General features: G+C 41.7%; 2 protein-coding genes and 1 long non-coding RNA gene across 3 annotated transcripts; 2 read left to right on the plus strand and 1 right to left on the minus strand.

Moving 5' to 3' along the window:
• Nucleotides 1–691: 691 nt before the first annotated feature.
• LOC136439534 (uncharacterized) lies at nucleotides 692–17,404 on the minus strand. Its single transcript, XM_066434952.1, has 23 exons — nucleotides 16,846–17,404; nucleotides 16,217–16,336; nucleotides 15,591–15,688; nucleotides 15,323–15,415; nucleotides 14,866–14,985; nucleotides 14,512–14,631; nucleotides 13,809–14,057; nucleotides 13,428–13,550; nucleotides 13,198–13,323; nucleotides 12,840–12,962; nucleotides 12,187–12,360; nucleotides 11,526–11,717; nucleotides 9,673–11,063; nucleotides 9,150–9,291; nucleotides 5,396–8,602; nucleotides 4,211–4,993; nucleotides 3,777–3,950; nucleotides 3,342–3,509; nucleotides 2,959–3,120; nucleotides 2,663–2,851; nucleotides 2,182–2,334; nucleotides 1,598–1,687; nucleotides 692–1,158 (listed from the first exon to the last, which is right to left on the minus strand). The coding sequence occupies exons 1-23, from the start codon at nucleotides 16,899–16,901 to the stop codon at nucleotides 1,106–1,108; spliced, it is 8,106 nt and encodes a 2,701-aa protein (XP_066291049.1). The 5' UTR covers nucleotides 16,902–17,404; the 3' UTR covers nucleotides 692–1,105.
• A 2,411-nt stretch (nucleotides 17,405–19,815) lies between these two features.
• LOC136439535 (low-density lipoprotein receptor-related protein 5-like) lies at nucleotides 19,816–21,980 on the plus strand. The gene is made up of 6 exons (XM_066434953.1): nucleotides 19,816–19,864; nucleotides 20,193–20,267; nucleotides 20,540–20,695; nucleotides 20,874–21,030; nucleotides 21,281–21,499; nucleotides 21,794–21,980. Exons 1-6 carry the CDS (start codon nucleotides 19,816–19,818, stop codon nucleotides 21,978–21,980), a joined length of 843 nt encoding a protein of 280 aa, XP_066291050.1.
• A 201-nt stretch (nucleotides 21,981–22,181) lies between these two features.
• LOC136439686 (uncharacterized) lies at nucleotides 22,182–22,735 on the plus strand. The gene is made up of 2 exons (XR_010756560.1): nucleotides 22,182–22,306; nucleotides 22,561–22,735. It is a non-coding gene; the product is annotated as an uncharacterized lncRNA (long non-coding RNA).
• The last annotated feature ends 12 nt before the right edge of the window (nucleotides 22,736–22,747 follow it).

A 22,747-nucleotide genomic window follows, 5' to 3' on the forward strand; every position in this document is an offset into this window, starting at 1 on the left:
TACCAATAAATGTGTATTAGCGACGTTATATTTTCTTTGGTAGGGGGCTTTTGATCATTCTTATGCATGCCATTTTACGCTCTTAATAAGGACCTGTTGCTGTAATGATTGTACTGTTCCAATTGGTCCTTCTGCATGTGTCAGCTTGTTTTATAGGTTTTACCCGAACCGTTCATTGCTAATAACTCCTGACAGTTGGTAATCATCCATGAGTCACTGACCAAGAGTGCTATGTGATTTTGTAGAGCTTCATAGCCTAATTTCTTAAGAGTATTTATGTGGTATATCAACGGATAAAAACCCAGGACCAAAGGAGTCATTGTAATGTAGGTGTGTTCATATCCCAACTCAGTCCCCACAACGCAACGAACGTGCACATGAGGAAATATCGTCTAAAGTTTCACCCACTATTGTGCATCGCTAATGGGGGTCGGGTGTCTGCAAAAATAGTGCACGCGTCAGTTGTACATAAAACGTAAACTTAGCTGGCTGTGGCTCTTAACTGGCTCTTTGGTTTATCATGCAGTACAACAAGTCTTGAAAAATTTAACGGTTAACCCTCCTATGCTAGGCTACATATGCCTCGTGGAACGAGCGACAGTGTCCGGAAGCTTACATTAGTCTATAGGCTCAGTGCCAAGGACGTACCATTACACAAAGAATGTCCATGCATCTTACTTAAAGTTTTATTCAACATATCAACCTGAAATCACATCACATCAATCATTATGTATAGAATTTTAAAACTGAAGAGGAAATAAAAGTTTTAAACCATAGGATCAGAGTGTATATTAGAATAAAACCCCACTTTGAATGAAATACATATATAAAAATACACAATATTCAAGGAACTTACATCTTAAGTACCTATATGTACATGCCACTTTTCTTTTCAATCTATAATATATATGCGAGTCGTGTCTATTTCGTCAAGACGAAGATGAATACGCGCACATCAAATCTAAAAAAAACCTACTCAAATCACAATATGAAGTAAAAAACATAACACTGAATACAGACCGACAGTTGTCTGCAATCTTTGAAAACCAGATAATCTTTACAAGAATGCTTTATCATTTTACATGATCTTGAACATGCGTCCTCTTCACAAGAGATAAGGCTTTTTAGTTATCACCAGGATCAGCGTAGTCAAGAATCCTGAAACAGATAAAAAAGGCATGGTAAAAATTATGGATACAAAGATAGATAAATGACAATTCCCTCATTATATTTGAAAACTAAGGTGAATCCATCCAATCGTATGCAAATACTATCAATAATGGAGAAATTGTAATCGGTCACAGACATAATTCATTTCTCCACTCAAGGAAGAGTGTGCATAATATTCAAAATAATGTACCAGGGATCCTCCTAAAACATGCAGACGTTTAAACATCAGTATTGATTTTGAATGTCTGAATGTTTTAGGAGGATCCCTAGTACATCATTTTGTAAATATAATGCACACTTGAATGTTTTAGGAGGATCCCTAGTACATCATTTTGTAAATATCATGCACACTCTTACTTGAGTGGAAAAATGAAGGATGTCTGTGATCAAACATTTGATTAGACAGACAACGACTTTAGGTACTCACCAATGCCAACTCCACAGCTCAGTACTATGATGATGATTACGTTTGTTGGGACTGACCATCCCTGGTGCTTGATAGTTCCTCTGGGTCTATCTGGAAATTCATGAAGGAAGGGCAAAGGCACAATTTTATAGTACGTCATGTGATAGATCGTACTGACATTCGACATATCAACAACTTTCACCCCTCCCCCCAAACGCACATTTGGAAAAAAACGGACTTGCAAAATCTATACAGTAGGAAATATCCCAAATGTTTTATGGGCACATACTATTCGCTCCTTCGTGTACCTTTCGTATATATAACACGGTGTTCTGAATAGCCACGCAAGAACAAAGTCTTCCACATGCAGCTAAATGCAATTTTTCTTACATTTACAGCTGTCATAAGAAGCTATAAAAACTTGAACCTATACATACTAAGATGTAGCAATATAAGATCATCTTATATCAGTGTAACAGTATTTCTGCTATTTCATCATGACCTGCACTAAGCTTGTACTCTGGTCAAATAAATAAATTGAAATACATGAATATAAACGTACAATGGATGTCTTTCATGTATTCAGCAATGTGAGACAAACCAACCTGTACACTGTGTCAAACCTTCCGTTGTTGCCTCCGTCCCGTTTGGACACAGCATGCACTGCTTCATCCCTTCCTCAGGCTGGTAGGTTCCATTTGTACACGGGGTGCAGGGATGAAGGCCAGAGTCTGAGTATGTGCCTGGTCTACAGCTCACTGTAGGATGATGAATACTTTTGTTATGAGCATGAATCAACTGTGCAATTGAATATGGCCATCTTTACCTTAGAAACTTGTTCTTTGTCTTCTTTTCATTGTGTGTATGTATGTGCTGAATATTATGTATTTCTTAAAGCTGTGTCATGCAACCAGTACTGGTTAAAAATTGTTGGACCATTTGTATCGCCAAGGCACGTTTCAGACATAATGATTACAAATTATCCATACAGTAAACAAAGAATGAAAATCAAAACTTTATTGAAGTAAGGAAGCTAAAATTGATCCTGTAAACTAAAAAAATCAGAGGTGATAACGGCATCCCTACTTTCACAATCTGAGGAGGATGTTGCCCCAACACTTGATGTTGTTAGGCCAAATGGACATTTCAGACACTTCCTCATCTCTTGTCGAGGGTCGTGAGGTCGCGGCAGGAAGTACCCTTTTGGGCAGGGAGAGCACTCTCCAGCATCAGACGTGCTGCTCGCGAAGAAGTAGAACCCCGCATGGCAAGGCTCTGTGGGTGAGGTCAGTCACTTTTAAACAAAGTACCAGCAAACTCACTTCAACGTTGTCATTTGTACCACAAATATACCTTACGTAAACGCAGCATGTAAGACATACCTCTGCAGTGATCAGATGAGATAGAGCCACCACTAGTTGTCGTTAATGAGTCACCACAATTCACACAACCAGTCTGTCCTGTCCTGTTTTGAAAGGATCCTTTTGGACAAAGGGTACACGGCTCGAATCCAGATTCGGAGAATTGGCCCTCCTTGCATTTAACTGTAACAAAAATGTTTTAGTTAATTTTAAAATGAGAGGAGATAGGACGATGGAAACATCAGTGTTACCATAATTGTATACTTACCATACTGGGTATGCCATATCATACCATGGTATAACAGCAAATAAATGTCCAAGTCCTTAATACTGCTGCCATATATTTTGCTTATAGTACCGACCAGAAATCTAGTCTATAAATAGCATAATCATCAGTCTCTTACTTTCACAGATCTCCGGCGAGGTCTCGCCCGGGTGACGTGTACCCTGTCCCTGTGGACACTCTGTACAGGAGGTCTGCTCCCAATGCTCTTGGTGGGTGTCTACTGGACAGGAGGTGCAGTTCTGGCTCATGAGACCATTTTCAGAAAAACTTCCAGGAGGGCAGGGTTCTGCGAAAGTATATCAAAGTGCAATGAATAAAAACATCTGACAATATGCTAACAAAATTCCGGGTCGGCTATGCATTTTGAAAACACAACCATCTTCATTCTTCAATTTCTTTAGTCCAAATGAAATGGCAATGTTTTATGGTCACAGTTCAATCATTTTGGCATATATTTGCTTTCAGCTGAAAGCGGCGAAGGGAAATATAAACACAGGAAGAATAGCTACATCTATATTGTAAGCTAATTGTGGATCCCAAAATCCATTAGTACCGTAGCATGAATAAAAGGATCTCGTCCCCAATGAATACGTCGTGGTCCCCTCTGGACAGAGTACACAGGTCTCTTGGCCTTGTTGTTCCTGGTAGAAACCCTTCGGACATGGCCTGCACTCAGACGCCCAGAAAAGATCACCAAGACTCCTGTACTTCCCTGGTGGGCAGTTTACTGTGGGGCATAGTATCGTAAAACACACGTGTGAGAGTTTTAATCAACTAAGTTTATTCAAATCAACCTTGCAGCGTGACATAAAAGCTGAATTGTGTTGATTTTTACACAAGTACTATACACAAGCAGCATCCGCAATTAATGAAAAATAATACGCGTGTAACATAAAATGTAACAGTGAGAGGCTTAAATATATCCCGGTTTAAACCCCAGAAAAAAACAGATAACAACAATATCATGTATAGTTTGTTACTACTCACCGCAAATGTATCCATTTTCGTCCAGGTCTTGTCCAGGTGGACACAGGAATTCGGTATTCACGATTTCGAACACGTTGGATTCAAGTGTTACGTTCTGGCCACCATACACTGCGCTAAGGTTCCCTGCCGTTGTCGCCTGCTCAAGTTCGGATAACTTAGTTTGGAATTCATCTAGTTCAATTGTCATTTGCTTTGCGTAATGAGGGTACACATATGGATAATCAGTTCCGTTGGTCAAGTTATTGCCAATTACTATGACCTGGAGGCGTTCGTAGCCTATGTTAGCAACGTCTTTGATTGGAACAAGATTTACAACGCTACCGAGACCAGTTATAGTCTCAAGGACTCTCACGATACTTTCAACATCTACGCCGTGCCCAGGATTTACATCTGGCGCAGAGGTAATGTTTACTTCTGGTTGAACGGTAGACATACTTGCATTCGATACACCTTGTAAAACAGTAGATGGTATTTGTGTTGAAAAGGAGAGGTCTTCACGCTTGACCCGTGGCAGCGTATCGATGTCAACGATTTCTCTGTGTTTGATTCCAAAGGTTATGTTTACAGTAGACACAGCCACGGAGATATCCAGTATCATGAGAAAGGCTGGCTCCGACATAGTTTGCCCGTGCTTGTTTTCTGCCATGCAGACGTACAGACCTTCGTCTTGCCACGTCGGGTCGATTATCAGGATGTAATCTGACGCCCTCCCGTTGTTGACCTGGACCCAATCTGACAATGTATCTCTTCGGAAGAACCAGCGAATCAAAGGCGTTGGCGTACCTGTCGGCACAAAGTGATAAATTTCATTTGTAAGCTATTGCTAAAATACAATAACAAGGATTACTGACTTAAACGTTTAGACATTTCAAAACTATACAATACAATGCAATACAATAAAACACAAAGCCTCAAACAAATTAAATGTTAAAGTAAATACAATCTTAATCAAAAGCTTTCACTGTTGGCATCTGAGTAAGAAATATGTCTATTATATGGTAAGACGTTTGTAGCATGTGCTGCTTTAAATTTGAAGAGAAAAATACTGTTGGTTGCCAACGTGGTAGTTTGTGTCTTGCAATGATATTAATGGTCTCCCTTCATCCACTATTCAACTTCAGATCCATGGAATAAATTGTCAAACTAAACCATAACATGGAAGGGCTGAATGCTAGATGCACTTACCTGTGGCGCTACAGTTCATTGTGGTTCCTACTTCACTTCCCAGAGCGAGTTCCTGAGAAACCGGGTGCTGAGTGACATGCGGTTTAGATGTGGCGATTACTTGGATTGGCAAGCTCGACGAAGACCCGAACCTGTTGGAGGCAATACAAACGTATTCTCCTCCTGCGTCTTCCTTCACGTTTTGCAACACCAGCACCGTAGAGTTACCAACTTTTGTTTTACTGTCTTTGATCCATTCATATTTTGGGTCAGGGTCACCGGTGGCGTTGCATTCGAGCTTTATGTCATTGCCCTTCAGTACTTCATTGGTCAGCATTGGCTGCTGTTGAATAGTTGGGGCGGTGCCACAAAGCCAATTTCCATCCCGTGTGGTGTTGATATAGGCCATAAGACTCTGTAAATTCCAATAAATGTTACTTCTGTTCAAACTGGTCTCGTTCAGTGACAGTGCAAGGCTGTTCTTAACCTCCAGAAATGAGCTCTCCATTGCAATTGCTTCAGTTTCTTCTGTAGGGTAGAGAAGGTTGTAGTAGTCTACCACAACCTGAAGTATGCAGTCGCGGAAGCCAAAGCAAATGTCGAAATAGGAGGTATTACGTGTTACCTCTTCGTATGCTATGTACAGACGGTTTGCTGCCGCGGCCCCCGTTGATGAGTCTTCATTGTTTTGATTGATTAATGAAATCGTCTCGATCAAGTTGAGGGTTGCCTGTGCTTCTTGACTAATGTTTTCGATGTCTCTAATGGGGTCATTGGTTATGTTGAAATATTCTGCCAGGATTGTTTTGTTGTAGGCATTCTCCTGCGATTCCTTATTTGAGGTGAGATTCTGTTTCATGGCGAGTAAGTGCTGCTCGGTTTCCCTGAACAAGCGTTTCTTGTAAAGCTGTTCTCTCTCGAACTCCTGAACCAGGGTGAATATTTCATTGACGTATGTGGATATTTCATTAAATGTGTGACATGACCCAGTGGTTTCTTCTTTCGTTGAACGCTTTCTTCTCCTTGCTTGATTGTCCGGAAACGTAGACAGGGCATGGAGTGCCGCATCGATGTTGCCGAACATGGTCCTGCCTATCTTCTTTACTCCATCAGCCAGAGATGTTTCAAGTGAATCTAGGTCAAGAACAATTCCAACTTCTTGCAGACGAGAATCATGATGAACAAGTATCTTTAATGGTATAATTCTGGAGTTGTTGCTTGTAAGCATCATCGCTAATGTCACGTTTACAATCTGCACGCCAGTCATATTTGTACCGTCGAAAAGGTCGCGGAGTTCAAAAGAGTCACTCAAAGTGTTCTCTATGGACTCTAGCGTAAGCTTCGCTTCATTTAGAGACAAGCGATAACGCTCAGATATTGTCTCACGTTCCTCGGTTTGTAGACGCTGTGCATCTAATTTCACGCGAAGTCTTTCAAGGTTTATCTGATTTGTGGTTCGTCGTGATCTTGCGGACTGTAATTGAGAAAGTTTTGCCGTCACATCGCCCCACGACTGTTCATAGCGCGAAAAGACCGTGTTTCGAACTGATCTACAGGCATTATTCTGACTGAGGCATGTTGGATCTTGTGTTACCGTCAAGTCAGGGACTTCTGCACAGCATTCCGCCTGAACGTATCCCGTTTCCATCTCATAGCATGTCTTACAGCATTCCGCTTCATCATAGTATGTGACGTTCTTTTCACATGTCTCACTACAGTCGTATATCTTAGTTTCAGCGGTACATTTCCATATGGTGCCATAGCTACACCCTCCAAGTCCCCAAAGACGGCATCGAGAAAAATGAGTCGATGTACATGTTTCGCTCCATTTAAAACACGTCGTTTGGCACTCGTACTGTTCAATCACTCGGCGAGTATTATAGCACGGTGAGCAACATTTCGCGGGTACATTGCGGGATAGTTCTTTTGTACATGCACTGCACTTAACCCCCGGTGTCTGTACAACAGGGCAGGTTCGCAGTTTACACAGGGCGTCAAGTGCATTTAGGTGGTCTTTCACCTCATTGTTCTCACTTTTAAACTCACGCTCGAGTTGCTCAAGATCGCTTTCGCTGTCTTGTAATTCTGACAATGCCGTATCATACTCCTCTTCGATGCTTCTTAAGCGTTGATTCGAATTGTCGAGGTCTGCATTTGTCTCGGAGAACAAGTTCTCAAGACTTTCGACTGCCTTTTGTGCTAGTTCATAGCGGGCGACTGATTTATCCAAAATGTCGGAGAGATAAGATTCCAGTCGATCTTCCACAATACGGGGAAGGCCGTCAGCGTCGTGAATGAAGGAGATTGTGATATTCCACCGTAATTTACTTCCTGTGTCTGTGTTGCAATGTCCAGCCAAATGGACGGGAAACTCGTCAACGAAAACACTGCCCTGTATGTGAGCAATTCTGTCTTCGGTCCAAAGCGTCAGTTCTTTCTTTTCCCCAAAGATCTGAAAATATACTGACACACTTGTGGATAACGTGTCGTCAGCTAGGGACCATACCGCTTTGTTACCTTCAGGGAATGTCAGATACTGATCAAAAGACCAACTTTCGGTTGGTGAAATCAATCCCCCGAGCATCCACGAATTTTCTTCTTTTGCTGCTAGCTCTATGTTTGACTGGCCTAAACAGAGGCTGTACTGACAGACAGAAGCACGAGATGTTAGACCTAACTCTGTGAGCTGTGTTGTGGAAGTCGCGTTCCGGATGATTTGCATGATTATGTCATGAGACTTTGAAAACTCCGACATTAAGCTGTGCACTGTATTTGCTTCCTCCATTGTATTGTCTCCATTTCTGAGCCTCTCTGCTATTTCCATCAACATTCTAGAAAGTGACCAGTATTTGGTCTGCAGTGCCGTGAATGCGTTAACGACCTCTATTGTGTGGTTGCCAAAACTGACAACATGGAGGTTGTTTTCAAGGGCTTCTTGATATGTTGTGATCTGCGATTTTAGATCGATGATTTGATCCGAGGAGATTTTCCCTACCATACTTGATGAAAAACGACGGGCACTATAAGCTGTCTCATTAAGACGTTGCAGCTCATCCAGTAGGATAGGGTTTTCACTAATGGGTTGTGTTTTGTATGACAGTTTTATGTAACCCATCAACGTTGTGTGGTCACTAATGGCGAAAACATTCCTCAGCGGCGTGTCATTGAACGGGCTTTGACTGGTCACTCGCTTGAATTGAATCTTGGCAATGTTGCTGTTGTTGGAACCTGCAAGTGTGTTAAGTATATTCAAATCAAGCATAGTCTCTAACTGTAGACACCTGGGGAAAAGTATAGTAGCTGCATGCAAACCTGACTTCTTCGTTGATAATACCATAAAGCTATGAGGAAAAAAGGGATGTGAATACATCATCACAAAAACACCATTGATTTTAAGACGGAATTTGAAACGTTACTGGACGAGGATAGATAAGTCAAACGGAGAAACATTACACATATAACGTAGCTCGTTTACTAATAATAGTGAGGCTTGCCATTTTTTTCTCTTTGAACGCACATAACTGTCGTAAAGAAAAGAAGCGCATTGACTTTGAGTTAATAGTCGTATTGGTGTGCTGAATCGTCGCAATGCGTTATCGCAAGCCCCCCAAAAGAAAACAAGCAGTGTTCTATGGTTTCACGCTTTGGCAATTCACTAGCGTGTGCCCTTGTTTCTAAAGTAAACATCTTTGGTGTATCGTGTTTCAGCATACAATGTGTTTGTTTGTGGTAGGTAATACCACACCACTTCAAATATTGTACAAGTTTGACGTACCTTCCGAAAAAATGTAGACCGTCGTTTCTACACTCGGGAAGCTGAAATTCATTGCCGTTTCTCCGTAGCCTAGTCCAAGAGTCATCGACATGTTTGGTGTTCCTGTAGCCAGAAGTCCTCCTGACAGAAATTGGCCAAAGACCTTCAAACAAAGGCACAAAGACATCACATTCTATAAGTGAAATCCTACAAGCCTAACATCGCATCGCATCACATATCGTTATTCAAACAAAGTGATATTTCGCGTGAAAACAATTGACTTACTACTCATCATCATTCCAGGGTGTACTAATAAAAACTAAAAAAACTTTAAAAAACTACAAACAACTATTTAAAAAACTTTAAAAAAAAACTACAAAAAAAAACAACAAAAAACTACCAAAAAACTTTAAAACTACTAAAAAACTTTTAAAAAAAAACTAATAAAAAACTAATAAAACTACTAAAAAGATACTAAAAAACTACTAGAAAACTACTAATTGTGTCTTTTTAGAACACAATTGCAGCTTTTCATAAAACTTGCCTTTTCGATGCCTGATGACTGAATGAACAGACTGCCGTTGACATGTACGTTGACAGTTGCCGCCTTGTTCGCTGATGCCACATGGAACTGGAAGCTGGAGTCCAACCAGATGTCCCCCGATACAGACCTCTGACGAGTGGTTCCTCGGTCGTCCCAGAAGACCACATCAAATTCAGGATTGTACAGACTAACCGAGGGTGATATGCCAAATCCTCTAAGGGAAAACTCCCATCTAGACAGACCAAGTTTTCTAGAAAGCGATTGGATGACGCCATCTCCACTGGAAAACGGGAAGGTGATTGCGAAGGAATTGGAGCAAACATCGACGACGAGACAAATGTTACCATCAACAACGGATGTAGTCTTGAGTTCTCCAAGAACATTAAAGGTGATATCAGAAGGGCTAAGTAGTGCATGGACAAGACTGTCATGTGAAAACGGCAGGTTTCCACAATATTTTTTTCCAATGATATGAACTGGGGCGAGATGAGAGAAACTACTCATAAGCCACTGTCGTGGCTCTGACTTAGAACCAAGGTGAACCCAACCAGGAAGGAGACTGTTGACGGATTGTACGTATGAATTAAAGAAAGCGGACGCTTCTGTGAGTCTTTTTAGCAGTCCAGGGGGGAACTGTGAATCAAGGCATACGTCGGCATAATCATCATCCGTTGAATGGTTGTCTAAATACGTGAAGAGATTTTCTTCGAGGGGCAAAGAAGATATTTTTGAAACCGTTTGAATCATAGTGCCAGTCAGTGAAAACGGCAGGGTGATGCCGTTGGTTTGTAAATGTATGATTCCAGTCGAAAAGCTGTGGAAGACATTAACGGGGTCGTCATACCAAGGGGAAGTGGATAGCAAGCTAACATTTCCACACGGAGCATTTTCTAGATCTAACACGTTACAGCCCGCAGCAAGAGGGGTGACATCGACGGCTGTGGGAGAGTGTTGCTGAGGCAGCCTGGGTCCAAAGGGGTGCTCGCGATTGTTTACTGATAAAAGATCGGCGTTTGGTATCTCAAAATCCTCTGCACTTTCACCTGAAATGCTGTACTCTATCGGTATGAAACCAGATACCCTCCCCATCACCCTAACTTCAGCTGTAGAATCTGCATACGAAAATACTACTGTAGATGGCTCGAACTCCAAACCATTTCCACGTGGCGAGAGGATCAATTCTTTGGTTGGTTTGGCTTGAATCACAAATTGTTCAGACCATACATGCCTATACAAAATCGGGTACCCATTTGGGGGAAATGACATGACACCGATTTGACATCTATCACCCTTGTACCCAGTGTCTGTACAATCACATGAATATTGAACGGAGTCTATTGGGGTGCAGTGTCCTCCATGGAGACAGGGGTTTGGTTCACATGCGGTGATACCTGTCCAGGATAGATTATGATTTAAAATAAAAATAGTCAAGTAAACCATTGGTCAGTACGAAAACCTATTGAATACAGTACCAGCAATCAGAACTAGCCAAAACTATGCATCATGCAATGGTCCATCCAGGGAGGAAAGAAGAGGGGTAAATGACGAAAAAGATGGAAGGATAATATGAAGAAAAAAAAAACGGACAGGCATGGCCACTAATTGAAACATTACGAAAAACAGAAATCCAAAGGAAGTTGGAAAAACAGTTTGTCATATCTTCTGTTGTGTGATAAATGAGATAAGATATAAGAATGTTCTGACCACAAAATTCAAACTGCTATTGCCATAAGTACTATTGAAATATTAGTCTTGTTTGTATATGTAAAGCGATATGCCTAATACTGGATTCCTTGTTGATAATAAATGAGTATTGTCCTTATGTAGAGATGGAACTTATCGATTTTACTTACGTGAACAGTTGAAGGCATTGTCGCTCCATCCCACCCCGCTGTCTTGTAGCATACAGTCTTTGTTAGCGTCATCTCCGGCGGACTGGTAGAAGCCATCATTGCATCCCATCGTGCATCGCGAGGTGTACTCCCTACGGCACGGCATCCTGATGTACCCGTTCTCAGGGGGTGCAAGCCTGTCGCACAACTTTGCTGAAAGATATAGAAGTTACAGTGGATACATGTCATCATAGCCAATGTAATTTTCATAGGTCCTTCCCAAAAATAGAAGATGACCCCTTGCTGTTCCTATTATCCTTGCATCGTCTTTGATCCCACAATAAAGCACAACCTGCAACTTTGTTTTAGATCAAGAGGATTTCTTTAGAATGCCTGCTTTGATTAGTTGGTTGCTTTAAGCAATCAAGTGCATAGCTTCGGTTGGGGGCGTATTCTCTGATAGGACGTAAAGCTGGAGGTAGCGGTTTTGAGAAGAGTCACAACTCGAACACGTTGAATAAACCACACACTTATCGAAAAGAGCAGGGGTTCTTCCCGATATGATTGACTCAAACTTTACTGTCTTGTCTCCGGGTTGACATCTTGAAAAGGGGATAGTCACCTCTTATGTCAATCCTTCCACAAATGTGGTAAATCTCGACAAATAGAATAAATTACTTACGTGGACATTGAGGCTGCTCCCCTGCCCACTGTGCCGAAGGTAGGCACGACCGTTCCGCCGACCCGATCATGTAGTATCCGGGATGACACTCAAATGAACACGTCTCGTTTGTGACAAAACCAGTGCAGATTCGTTCGCCGTTCTGTGGAGTCCCGATGTCCACACATGGGTTTCCTGATGGGAAAATAAAATGCATTTGCATATAAGCTAGACGTACATCTAACATAGGAGGCCATTTTCGATGCTTTATGAGTTGTGTAAATGTCAACTAACATATCAACGAGATCATTTGCTTTTCATTAGCTGAGGGAAACTGCCATTAAAATGAAACAGTGGGAACCGCCTGGAGGGTCTATGCCGAGAGCAGACCAGCCTGGCGAGCCCTATGCATGTCTGCAGCCTCCATGTATCAGACACTGATGCCTGCGTACGATTGATTGGAAAATAATCATTCCGGTCAACCTTCAGAATAATTGTTTGGCGAGTATAGCTGGTTGTCTTTTTAAAAACGCGAAGGTCGTACTGGTATCGACCATGCATGGTGGCGATAAGTTGAACATATCAAACTTGAAATGTATTTTACTTATACTTATACTGCAAACCTATATTGTTTATCACCTACGTTTATCTTAGTCTACTTTGATAAGTTTTACCGAGACATGTGTGCTGGTCCCATGTGAGGTGCCATCCGACGTAACAGCCGCAGTGATAACTGCCGACAGAGTTGAAGCAGGTATGTTCGCACCCTGACGACTGCTCAGCGCACTCGTTAATGTCTTTGATGAAGGAAAAAAATGTTAGTAGAATATCATAGATATTTCAAGCAAAAACTCAATATTTGCGTCTCTCATATTTTGGAGATACACAAATCAATATTATATTCAGTATTTTAGGGAATGTAGGGACATGTATATGTGGTCGAATAATGGAGAATCTTAACCAAGAAGCTCTCATTGGTTTTCTAAATGAACGCACTTTTCAAATGGTGGTAATATATTGTGGTGTACTTACCGTCACAGGCTCGGCCGTCCGTCCCCAGTCGGTACCCGATACGACATGAGCATGCGTAACTACCCACCTCGTTGTGGCAGTTTTGGGCGCATGCATGAAAACCACCTGGTTCGCATTCATTTATGTCTGTAACGAGAGGTGATTGTTCTGTTAGTGTTTTTTTGTTAGATTATGAAATGATAGCATCAACTGAAAGTTATAGATAAAACCACGAACTTTCCATTTAATACCTTGGCAAAGGCGTCCGTCAGACATTAACGAGTAGCCCGGTCGACATGAACAGGTGAAGCTGCCCCGGGTGTTCGTACAAATATGGTCACATCCATTGATGTTTTCCGCACATTCGTCGATATCTGTATGTGGAAGACAGAATACATACTTGTAATCATGACACAATATTCAGACATTCTTAGCATTTTCTAGCAACACAATTTGGCTGTTGAAAAGTACTATTGATAAAACCTTCCTCTGGCACGCTAAGAAAATAAGGATAGCTCATAGCTGAAGATTCTGCCTACTATATAGGTTTTGATGCGAATGTTGAGCCCAAGCTTGCTATGACCTTCTTGGACGCGACATAGGCTTGATAAAGTTGTTGAATATGCATTTACCGTCGCAGGAATGGTCGTTCGAGTTCAGTCGAAATCCGATGTTGCAGTCACAACTGTAGCTTCCGGCGCTGTTCCTGCATGTATGCTCACAGCCTCCATTGTTGGAGGAGCATTCGTCTATGTCCCTGCAGGAGTGTCTGTCCGACTGCAGGGAGTACCCGGGACTACAGCGGCAGGTGTAACTGCCCGCCGTGTTGTCACAGATGTGGGAGCACCCGTCTGTATCCCTCGAGCACTCGTCCACATCTGTACATACAAGATACACATTGTATTATGCTAGACTTGCGAGTAAGAGTAGTAGGATGCAAGCAAATAGTGCCCAAAGTACACAATTACTTCTGACGTTACCAAGAGAAACATTCTAATTTGGACAGGCAAGAAAGATGCAAATCAGCATAGAGAAGGGTAGCCCATGGTTGTAAGATCTACTGCACACCGCCTCCCCATACTTAATTGGTAAGCATTGTATGCAGGGGAAGTAAACAGACAAAGGAAAGTTATCACATAGCGTCGCATACGATAACAGCGTCCATTTTCCTTGACTCCTGGCAATATGTAAGATTGGACCTAATGCCCCCGTTTTGCAAAGCCTAGTTTTACGCAGCATTTGTTGACAAAATAATCCAATGATAATTTCTTTTTAAATTCTATAATTTACTAGGACGGAGAGGGATGCATGAAAGGTTAAGGTCTGAAAACTCACCAAGACATGCCGTCCTCCCATAAATGGAATACCCAGTGTTGCACGTGCAGAAGAACGATCCTGAAGTATCGTGGCACTGGTGATCACAGCCCCCGTTGCCGCTGCTACACTCGTTTATATCTGCCGTGAAAACAATGTGACTTTTCACTCAGATTTCAAGACTACATGAAACGACGTACACCAATAATGAAAATTTCATTTAGATGAAATGTTATGGATACATATGTCATATTTCGTGGAGAATGAATAAATGAGTAAAACCTGGAAAATAAATCAAATCCAGTCGTATTCATTTACGTATACAAGATGCACTATTAATCATAGTTACTTAATGTAGTGAAGACAATATCTTACTATAACACCAGCGACTTTCAGACAGACTATATCCTGTACGGCAGGTGCAGTAGTAACTTCCGGCTGTGTTTACACAGTTATGATCGCAGCCTCCATTGTCGCTCGAACATTCGTTTGTGTCTGTAAATTAGACGGAAGGAAAAAAGTATATGATATTTATAACAACAACCAAAAGAGAAGTATCATAACTACAGGCACAACAGTGTATTTATTTGACAGAAAATCTACAACAAAACGTGTATCTGCAAAAGGCACAACCAAGATTTGTATTCTAAACTACTGCCAATCTAAATCACCTAATGAACTTAATCTAAGAATTATGCATGGAACTTAAACACGACATAAGTATTACTTCAGACAATGCTAGGAAATACATTGCTCATGGGATCAGACTAAACTTCAAATACTATGTCAGTTGTCGGTTTTCATTGTCAACTAAACTTAGATGAACTATCACCTGTGTTGCATGTAGAGCCCTGCCATCCAGTATTACAGAAGCATACATTGGGGGCTGTACATGCACCGTTGTAACAGCCCCTGCTGCATACAGCTGTTAGAATGAAATAAACATGTAGGATGATGGAAAAATAAAACATCACTTAGTAACATCATGTACATCAATCATCTGAGTCACACTTTGATCTGAGTTCGTATACGTAAACCTCTGTTAGTTGAAATAAGTATAAATTAAAAAAACAAATAGAAGTACTATATATAGCCCAAACCTGTGTTACAACTTGAACCAGTCCAGCCGGGACAGCATACATATTCTCTGTAGTAGGTGCTGTAATACTGGGGCCTGTATCCTGTTCTGTATACATCCCTGTAATAATACACCAAGCTGTTTTGTCGGTTTTGTTGTTTTGTTGGCTTTTCCTCGGCATTGCCATACATTTTCGAGCGCATAAGTTAGTACTCACTTCATACATATCACAGACGTCAAATGACCAATTTTTAGGAAGAGTTCAGGTCTGCTATCTGTTTTCCATAGAGCCTGGGTGCGTTAAAGGATATACTTGATCCAACAGTATTGCTCTCTTTTTGTTTTCCACAAATCTCTATTAAAAATGCATTAGTACATTGCACAACAACACATTTACAGTTTCACACATATACACAGTTATGATTTCGTATATACGGTATTGAGCAGCTTACCAAAAGTACCTATACTTTTGAAACATACCGAATTATGAAAACAAACAAAAAACGATGAATCGGTTGCTGCAACGCAGCTTCCATTACAAATTGCTGTTTGTGAAGACTGTGGAAAAATACATTATATGATACTATAGACATTTCGTCCGATCGGGGAGCTCAAACCCATTACAAACATATTTTTAAATCTACCTACCTGTAATGTGTACAGCGGCTCCATCCAAACGTACCGCAGCTCCTATAGTATTTTTGACTGTGTCTAATCGGATAGGACTCCAGTCTAGTCTCTCTGCGGGATCGTTGTACAGAACAACGGCTGTTTCGTGGTTAAAAAAACACTTTATTATAGCAAAAGACATCAGTATCCACATTGACTTTGGAATATATTGTATGCTACATGTATGTACTATGGTGACTACACCACCTACTATACAGTCCTTGTGTCTCTTTTAAAGCAACCAAAGCAAACGGGCCCAAGAAATGGAAATTAAAAAAATGCTGAAATATTTATGGTAGTGACATTTACTAATAGTGTTTAGCACAATTGCGATATAACTTCATACTTTGAGCATTTCAAAACCGCGCAAAAGCGTGCCATACGATGTTCGCCTTAGTTTCTCAAGCCTACAAAAACTCCTGCGACGATTTCTCACGAGCTCTCACATCACAACGAAGTCAAATTTTTGCACCATAAATGTCGCTAAACACTGTGATAATGTTGTTTGACTAATCATGTGTAGAAATGACTAAAAAAACTGGCTTAAAATCCAATTTTCGGGCCCTAATGTTGCTTGGGTTTGTTAATAAACAGCATAATGTACTCACCCGGCCAAAGACAGCGGTAAAAGGCTCATCAGAAGAACAAGGGTGGTGAGACCCATCGTGTCTTGACGTGCCGGAGAAGCCAACCCAGGTGAATTTTGCCCCAGATCTTTCCGTGCCAGTATCTGAGTTCCGTCTGGGGCACAATTCAAACAGCGCAGGCGACAAGGGGCGGCCTGTACCGCTGGGCGAATGCCAAGGGGGTTTCATACCTTAATGAGTTGCCTGGCACCAGTCATAAAATTCCCCTTACCGCGTTTAGTGCTGCGCTTCTCGGAAATGCTATTCACTGAAGAGCTACCATGGAGACACGGGGTGCCCTGTAACGGACAGCCTTTGCACACGCAGCACCAAAATGTTTTGCTCGGAACGACACATGAGCCCATGTGAGCAGACAAAAGGCCGGCTTGTAAAAATATTAGTAGCACCATAAGAGGTTTACACTAGTTTACAAGGAAGTATATACCAATTACCAATGTTCACCAAACTGCGGCAGCGACTGGCAAGCGAGGGTTTCTGTCTGTTCCATTCTCTGTCTAGTCAGTACAAAGGAAGCAGCCACCCGGTCTGAAGAACGTTATTTGTTTCCATACACCTGTTCCACCAAAGAGGCCCTGAGTTTTCTACCGACCGAAGTAAGGGTAGCATCGACATCATGAATTCCTACTGGAAAGGCGTTTTGTGTTGCTTGCTTTTACAGGTAAGCTTGTTAGGTGCGCTTGGTTCGTCGCTGTATTTTTCAAACGGGACCCACGTCTGTGAGCTGGACATAGAACGCTTTGCAGAAGAACAGGAACAATGCCGTCTGATTGCGAACATTTCTTCCGTGTATGCCATCGACGTTTCTCTGAACGATCTACTTTTGGCTGAATTCGACTCTGGCATGGTCTTCCGCGATAGCACTGTCGGTGGGAACGACCCAGAAAAGGTTGCTGAAGGAGTGAAGACTTACGGCATTTCGTACGACGGACAATTCGGCAACTTGTTCCTGACTGACACGGAGAAAAACTGGGTAACTGTGATGGAAGTGTCGACGGGTAAAACCAGCGTACTCGCATATGACGACGTCGAAGAACCACGCGGAATCGCACTGCACAAGCACCTTGGGTAAGTTACTTTACCATCTGTACTGTCTGGTGTATCTTCCATATGAATTCAGTGCATCGATAAAAATCACCTCCAATTATTCTTGAAAGGCAGTATTACTATCCTGCAGCTGCTTTACAATGAAGGAAGTAGGGGTCATCTGGGAGTGGACTTAAAGTCATTTGGCATCGGAGGCTAACCACATTTTGCAAGGTGGTCAAGTTGCTTATCTCATTCTGATGTATGTTATATGTTGCATCGTACAAATGTGTACGCATTATAGCAGTACTAGTTTCCCGGTTTGCACGGCTTAACTATGCATGCATGAATAATTAGACGACCTAACCTTAGTTAAAAAGGTAACTGGCATTATTATTGGACAAAATTAATAGATCGTGGTGGTTATATCAGATTGTGCTCTTTGATTAAGCGCATCGATTTTTTGGACGAGAATCAGACTCGGAACAGCGGTGTTCGCACTGCATAACACTTAGTTTATCCGTATGTAAATGACGCTGGATGTTGCCTCCCTTTCATAGATCTGATACCTTCGATGACGTATCTTGTGCTAATGGCATTGCTTTAAATTGGCCAGAATGTCGACAAAAAGCCCGAGTAACAGTCAACACAGCAAGCTTTTCACGGTCAATTGAAACGTTAGGTATCTCGTGAATATAACGCAAGTGTGGGAGAACTTTTCAGTCCATGGTTAAAATTAGACGACATTCGACACCATTGCAGTTTAGAATACGCCGAGCGGTGGCGTTGTTGACCAGAGGTAAATATGCAAACAAAATGGCGGGCAGCTGACATTCCACAAATTCCAAAGGACGCGCCTGCTTTGCGGCATTACTATATTTTACGACAGGTGGTTATCATGTTGCATATTTTACGTCAAGCATATCCTGTTTGTGCTAAAGGCGATCGTAAAGCATAATCTGGCGTGAAATTTTGAATTTCTTCAATTTTTTAAACTCATAGTCACAGTTAGTTACCATTTTTAGCTTAAAATCTCAAGAGATTGTACCAAGCCGTGAATTTAGTTTTATCTTGATCAGAGCTTTAGCAGTAATTGTTAGCAGTTTTCAGCAATTCCGCCAAAAATGGATTCAGTGCTCCTGTGAAGTCATTCTAAAAGATTTTGTAAGGATCACACACAAATGTATACAATATATATAGATTTCATGTAAAGAGAAGTTGCAAGTAAACATTTACTTATCACTATAGATATGTGTTCTGGACACAATGGGGTCGGCGCCCAGCCGTGGAGCGAGTGACCACAGCCGGTGCCAACCGCACAACGATCGTCAGCACGGACATCATCCTTCCGACGGGGATTTCAGTGGATGAAGCCACAGACAAGATATACTGGGTAGATGGCGCAAAGGGCACGGTCGAGTCCTGCCGAATAACAGGAGAAGGCAGACACGTGAGTAATCGTTTCCATGATTGTAAAATGACATGTTACTTCGTGGGTTACAAAATCAATTGACTTTGAATCAGAGGCATCGCAAAAACACTGCATATGAGAAACCAATTCGATAGCTCGTGGCTATTCATTCGTAAAAGTTGGTCAGTCCTCATATTTTTGGAGACGCATCAGGGGCGAGCCTAAAAGTATAGCTTATGCCCGTTTTGCAAGAATTCTAGGGATTGTAAATGTATGCATGGAATGTTTTAGTTCGTTCTTAGCTAACAAAACTTCTCGTTTTTCCATGAAGGTGATCTATGAGAGTGCTGGGTCTCAGCCACTCGACATTGTGGTCTACCAAGGATGGCTCTTCTTCTCCGAGGCGGGAAGGATTGTGCAACTGAACATCACAACTCAACAAGTAGTAACACGCCCAATCGACGGTATTGTGTACAGTCTTGCGGTGGACACAGGCGATGCTTCTGGAAATCCTTCAGGTAACTGCCATACATGTACATCTCTACTGTAAGTCATTTGAAGCTGGAACCATTAAGCGTTTTTGTGTTTCTTGCAGAAAAGATCATTTATCCTAAACATATCAGACAGAGAGGGAACAAACACGCATCTCCTTTTTTTTCTTTCAGCTACGGTGTGTCTTGATTGCGGTGGGTTCTGTGTGAGGCAGTTTGACACGACGGCAGCGTGCATCTGTGAAGCAGGAAAAACATATCATGAGGATAGCAACATCTGTGTTGAAGGTTAGTGACTTAGCTTTTAATGCTGTTCAACAGTATACAATTCCCTGCAGTTTTTTTCTTGCTTACAACTTTAACTTTTGTTGTCTTTTGTCAAGGCGAAGACGTCCTTCTCCTAGCGGAGGGCTCCAGACTTCTTTCTGCGTCGTTGGGTGGATCATTCCCATTTGTCGGTATGTTTTATCTTTTTGTCCAGATAACCTATGAATATGTGAGCCTGGGATGTATCTTTGCCTGTAAAAACAATGTAAACACGCGATTTAGTTAAATAATACTTAAATTCCACACCAGTCATATCTAAACGAAGGCAATATCTTAGAATATTTCACTTCACAATGTGTCTGTGCAATTTGCAGCATCTGATCTGATGTAACTTGGGTTTCAGTGACCATGTTCCGATTTTCCATAACTAATTCGAACATGAACATATCTATAACTTTAACAGAGTTACCGATACCCGGTGTGGAGTCGCCAGTGGCTGTTGCTTACAACCCCGATGATGAACACCTTTACTGGACAGACCCAAGGGCAGGGACCATCAGCCGGTATGACTTCAGCAGCCGTGAATCCACAGTGTTGGTGACAAATTTGGATACACCAGGTAAGTGAGTATCGTGCTTTTTTTTACTGAAACAATAATTAAAACCCAATTCAATAAAAGTCTAAAAACGTATTTTCTGCAAGTTTAAGGTGAATGTAACAATGTAACTAACTATATATATATATATATGTCAACAATGTGTTGTAACCGGTTTCCTTGTTGAATTCGCTTTGTACAGATGGATTAGCTATAGACTGGGTGTCGTCCAACATGTACTGGTCCGATGCGGGACAGAGACTGATAGAAGTCAGTAAGTTGGATGGATCAGACCGTAAAGCTCTCATTACAACCGGGCTACAGGAGCCGAGGGCTATTGTTGTTCAGCCATCCATAGGGTAAGGCGAGAAGCAAGTCTTTTAACTTCTTTACTAGTGTGCAAAGAGCACGGTTTATAGTAAAAATTTGAGCTGCTTAAACAGCATTTTTTAGATAGCTTCATATTTATTTTCGTAAAATGATTAATCCTGAGAATTACAAACGGAATGACAAGGATGTTTTGCACTACGTTGTAAATACGTCCAATAACAGAAGTGTTTATATTATACACGTCGGCAGTGTACTAAAGATATAAAGCATTTTTATCAGACTGATGTTCTGGACGGACTGGGGCAAACAGGCGTCCATAGAACGTGCCGCCATGGACGGGACGGATCGCCGGGTCATCGTGTCGACAGACCTGGTATGGCCGAATGGTCTCGCCATCGACCTCGCCAACAGTCGCATCTACTGGACAGACGCCTATCTTAACAAGATTGAAGAAGCCAACCTTGATGGGCACGAAAGACGCATCGTGTACGGAAACAGGTATGAGGTTTCGCCACTTACTTTCTGGCATAGTTAAGTATTAAACACTACCATTAATGTCCTACATTCCTTTAGCTTTCGGACACTGTACATACAGTGTGTTGCTATATGTAGAAAACCCGTTCCCTAGCCTTACGTACCCTTTATCTGTTTGACAGAAGGTCTGCAGGTGGAAATATCATCCATTATCGTTATGGGTTGATGCATTAATTGCTTAGATCATGGTGCTTATGTACCCAAGCATTACAATGAGCTACCTTATTGATAATGATGACTATGACAACATTTCCACAGGTACGTCTGGCACCCATTTGATATCGTGTTAGACGGAACTAATTTATACTGGTCTGATTGGTGGAAGAAGACCATATCAAAAGGAAGTACCAGTGGCATCGACCAACCGACAACATTTGGTGGAGGAGGGATGCAGAAACCGATGGGCATTGGCATTCGACGAGCAGGGCAACAAACAGGTTGGTAATATGTTGTTGCTTTTTTACTTCGATCCCTTGTCAAAAATGGACACTTTCGTTGTGATTGTATTCTTTTGAATTTTATTCTATAGAACCTGTTGATAGTAATGTTTTCCAATATTCCTATAATGCACGTACGGTTATTTTCTTTCATTCTACCTTTTTGAATATACATGTATACAAATATTGCTAATTTTGTATCAAGGAAACGGTCTCTGTGCCCAGAACAATGGCGGGTGTAGCAACCTATGTCTCCCGATCCCCACCGACAGGACCTGCGATTGTCCAACAGGAACGGCGATTTCCCCTGACGATGCAACCACTTGTGAAGGAGGTAGGCTATTTTCTGACAATTGCATAAGACCAGCATCACACAAAAATACTATGTTAAATGGCACCAAATCTTCCATTTAATTATGAAAAGGCTTAAATTACCAAATAGAATCAATTATGGTATGGCCTTTTCTATGTGCATCAATTACCTGAAGTTAGAGGGATATGCCAAAATGTCACTTCAAAAGTTAGAGAAAGTTGAGACAGGAATTCAGGTAAGTACAATGTATATTATTGGTACTTTGTTTCTTCCAGTTACCAGGTGTTCGTCTCTGTTGGCACCTGAACACGGCAGCCTCAGCTACTGCCTCAATGTAGAGGGCAACAGCTGCCACTTCCAATGCCAAGTCGGCTACAGTATTATCGGCTCAGCTCAACTTACATGCCAGAGCGATGGAAACTGGGACTTCGAATCTCCGTTGTGTGAAAGTAAGTTGCTCCC

Source organism: Branchiostoma lanceolatum, chromosome 8, assembly GCF_035083965.1.
Source record: "Branchiostoma lanceolatum isolate klBraLanc5 chromosome 8, klBraLanc5.hap2, whole genome shotgun sequence".
NCBI classification, from domain to species: domain Eukaryota; kingdom Metazoa; phylum Chordata; class Leptocardii; order Amphioxiformes; family Branchiostomatidae; genus Branchiostoma; species Branchiostoma lanceolatum.